This window comes from Trachymyrmex septentrionalis, unplaced genomic scaffold (assembly GCF_001594115.1).
Source record: "Trachymyrmex septentrionalis isolate Tsep2-gDNA-1 unplaced genomic scaffold, Tsep1.0 scaffold275, whole genome shotgun sequence".
Lineage (NCBI taxonomy): Eukaryota > Metazoa > Arthropoda > Insecta > Hymenoptera > Formicidae > Trachymyrmex > Trachymyrmex septentrionalis.
The window spans coordinates 90,286-94,247 of record NW_017305436.1 but is presented as its reverse complement, the minus strand read 5'-3'; the positions used below and the strand labels follow the sequence as shown (position 1 = coordinate 94,247).

At 29.0% G+C, this 3,962-nt stretch overlaps 1 protein-coding gene across 1 annotated transcript in view; it reads right to left on the bottom strand.

Annotated features, from left to right (window-relative positions):
- Positions 1-1,109: 1,109 nt before the first annotated feature.
- Positions 1,110-3,962, bottom strand: part of LOC108749216 (general transcription factor 3C polypeptide 5) — an 83,254-nt gene continuing 80,401 nt past the window's right edge. Inside the window, exons 6-7 of the mRNA XM_018487782.1 lie at positions 1,347-1,530; positions 1,110-1,277 (exon numbers count right to left, since the gene is read on the bottom strand). Coding sequence (XP_018343284.1) covers positions 1,171-1,277; positions 1,347-1,530 — 291 coding nt within the window. The 3' untranslated portion in view covers positions 1,110-1,170. The remainder of the gene's footprint in view (positions 1,278-1,346; positions 1,531-3,962) is intronic.

The window sequence follows — 3,962 nt, the reverse complement described above, 5'->3', positions numbered from 1 at the left end:
TATATATATATATATATATAGAGAGAGAGAGAGAGAGAGAGAGAGAGAGAGAGAGAGTGAATGAGCCCGACATGAGTGAGTGAGAAACATAAAATGTAAATGAGTAGGAAAGTGAGTATGAATTTGTAGATGTATGCGTAAAGGTAGATGAGGTAAATGCTTAATATAAAGTAAGCAAGAAATGTATATGTATATTTAAGATGTATTGTATATAATGGAAGTCCGTGTAATCACGTTGGTGAGCACGTAATAAACTACTACTACTAGTACAAATCAAAAACGTGCAAAATCCATCCAGCAACCTCATTATGATGCATATTCGGTAATACAGGTAATGTCGGTAATATATGCCAAAAATGTAAAAATAACTTTAAAGTGTTGTATGTAACTTTGCAAAAAAAATCACAGCGACTCGTTTTTTTTTTTTTAATTAAAGAGGAAAGTTTGAACTTTATATCGCTGCAAACGGCATTCCCTAAACAAATTTTACAAAGTCCATGCATTCTGTCAAACTTTATAATTTTAATATAACAAACACACCCTCATATTTTTGAGAGTTACAGTAGCAGAAGTGTATCAAACTTAAAATGTGGCCATAGCGTCTTAAAGTAGAGACTTCAAGTTTTAATTAAAGAAAAAAAAACGTTATCCTACGATAATTTTTCGCAAAGTTATCGTTAGTCAAAGTTGGCCAATTTTTACCCACAAATTTTCTATGCAATAATTTTTTTAGCAGTATATACATAAAAATTAGTTGTTATTTTAAATATCTATCGATTCCCCCCGGTTTACGCAATCCCATTGTCATGATCTAAAATCACGATTTTCTCGAAAAATACGCAGAGCTGCAATTTACTGCTTTACAAGGAATATTTTTTGGAGCACCAAAATAACCATGCAAAAACTGATCAAAATCCGTAAAACTGATCAAAATACATATGTGAATCTCCTTGTTAGAATTAAATCAGAAATAATACATCTTTTCGGGGACTAATGTTTTATAAACAAATGATACGTATTGAGATATTATATTTTAATATTTTTAAAGGAGCATACAATTTCAGAAATTTTTTTTACATAATTATAACTTTAATTGCTTAAATTCAAGCTTTATAACTTTCAATATTAATCATGTTCAGTTGTTAATTTCGAAATAAACGTAATATTAGCCTAAATTTCCGTAGTATTTGTGGTATTCTTTTTGGTTTTTTTATTAATCATTTTATTATATTTTAATTTAATACCATATTTCCGTTTTCGTGGAAGCGTTGTTGGATCTGTAATAAAAATATAAGTTCTTTTATTATCAATAAATTTGTCTTTAACATACTGACATTGATACGTACGATCCTCAGGAATATTCATCCTTTTTCTCAAAACAGCCCGTACTTGTTTATTTAAAATTTCTCTGCACTGTACGTCAAAATCAGTTGGCAGATATCCTCTCTTTTCGTGACATCTTATACCTGGTAAAGGGTCAGGGAGCTTCGCCAACATTTCCTGTATTTCTGCTACTAAGACGTCGCAATACTAATAACAAAAGATGAGAAAAAGTTTATAATAATGCTTGGGATCGACAACAGATCGAATTGGATTAATTTCGAAACTTTATTTTAAATTATTGCGAAAAATATTATTACTAAGACCTTGGTAGTTTAAAGCTTAGAGCTTTAGAACGTTCGCACGGAATGCAAGAGATCCGAGTTCGACTCTCGGCCGAGGTAATATTTTTCACAATAAGAATTAATTATTTACAAATTTCAATATATTATTCAACATTATTAAGATCGTTTCGAAGATGTGAATAAGCATAAAAAATTTGTTAAATTGTTAGTCAATTTAACTCGTGATATTACTGCGGTAGTTTAGTAAAGTTAGTGTTTCAAGATCGAAAAATCATTTTTGGCGCGGAGATTACATACGTAGTATATAAATTCAAACAAGAATCATACAAGCATCAAAATCCAGCTATATCATTTTGATTCTATAGTTTGTGTTATCATATATACGGTCCTATACTAGGTATATTATATTGCTATATTTTAAATTTTCCAGAAATGCTTTAGAATTTAGATTATTTGAGAATGAAGGTTGTATTCGAACTAGAAGTTCTAGAACATCGCTTCGAGATCTTGGATGGAGAAAAAATTAAGACCGCATTGATCAACTGGTCAAATTGCTCAATGTGATTTGTTAATTTTTTTTCTCAGTCCTCGAGATCTTAGCGATTTCAATGGTCTGTTTTCTGTTCCCCTCCACTATACTGCACTAAAATTCTCTTTCTCGCTTTCGACAAATATCAGACATAAACTTTTCTCATTTTAAGTTCCAAAAGTGTACATACATTAGTTCCGTCACAGACCTATCAAATTATGGACATAAAATTTTAGATCTAATTTCAGATAAAAGGAGAAAACAAGAGCCGACGATAAATATTTAAAAAAGAAAAATATTCTTTACATTTTAAATCGTCTAATACAAAAGTGTCGAGGCTAAGATAATTTTCAAATAATAAAAGTTAAAAAATTAGAAATTGTAACAGGATTAGAATTTTGCACGCTTAGGAATGATAAGATAGTCAGTACGAAAATTCTTCGAATTTTATTCCTATGATAATAACAAAATTCAGCACTTGCACACTGATCTTGTCACGAGTGCTCGAAATTCTAGTCCTATCATAATTTTTGAACTTTTCTGTTTAAAAACTATGCCTCGGCATTTTCGTATTAGACTCTTTATTTTAAAATATTACTACGAATTTGTTTTTAAAATATTTACCATTAGGATACTCTCTATATAAAAGAGGTATATTATACAGAGTCTGACAATTAACAATAAACTTCTCGCATAGCAGTAAAATGGACTGAAGTCGAAAAGTCCTCTCCCATTTTGTAATTTTCGCAATAGTTAATGAGATATTAATTACTAAAAACTTCCGAATATTGATCTTCAATAATTTTTTACTCAAATCAACTTTACAGAAAAACAGCAAGAGACAAAAATTGTTTATTTTCTTCTCATAAAACTCCAAGAATTTTTCAGAATTTTTTAAGCATCTTTTTAGTACTGCATTTTCTGATTGGCAACTATTTTCATCAACATGAAAAAATACGGTATTAAAAAACAAACTTACCTTTTTAAAAAAGGTAAGAAAAGACGCTAAAAATATACGTGCTTCTCAAATAAAAGTGTTCAACTCAAGTAATAACAACTTTAATTCTCTGTCAAAAATTACTTCTCGGAAAAAACTAATATATTAAATGAAAAATTAAAATCCAGATGCTATCTTAATCAAGGTAAATTCTATCAAATTAAAAAGTAAAATCCAAATGGTACTATCTTTTTATTTATTTAATTCTAATTATATACTATATATTCGTATAAAATATTTGATATCAACAAAACTGGCGCCAAGTTAAATTCCACAAAATTTTATGTATCATTTGTAAAAAAATTTGATATCAATAATTGGTGCCAAGTTAAATTTCATACCAAATAATCATAAGTTGATTCGCAAAGAACTCATTAATAATCACAAAGAAATTGGGTAATAGGAGTCAGGCGCGATAATTGTTGCGCAAAACAAATAATATGAACATGACACAAAACTATTAGATAACCCGCTTACATGTTTCGGTTCATTTTTTAGCCATCAGAGACAAATTAATATTATAATTACAATTATATAATAGTATAATGGCTCAATAATTTAAAAACCAAATTAAAAGAAAAAGACGAGCCTTTGTCTTGGTAATTAAACTGAACAGTACATACATAAAATACATACATTAGAATTTGTCAGAAAAGTAAAAACTTATGTTATGGATAGTCGATGGGAAATGAAAATATATTGGGAGTATAAATAAGTTTCCGCCGTTTGACAAACAATGGCGCTACCAATATGTTATAGTTAAAATTGTCAGCTGTAAAACGTCATATCGTAAGGTTGGACATCTGGCAAA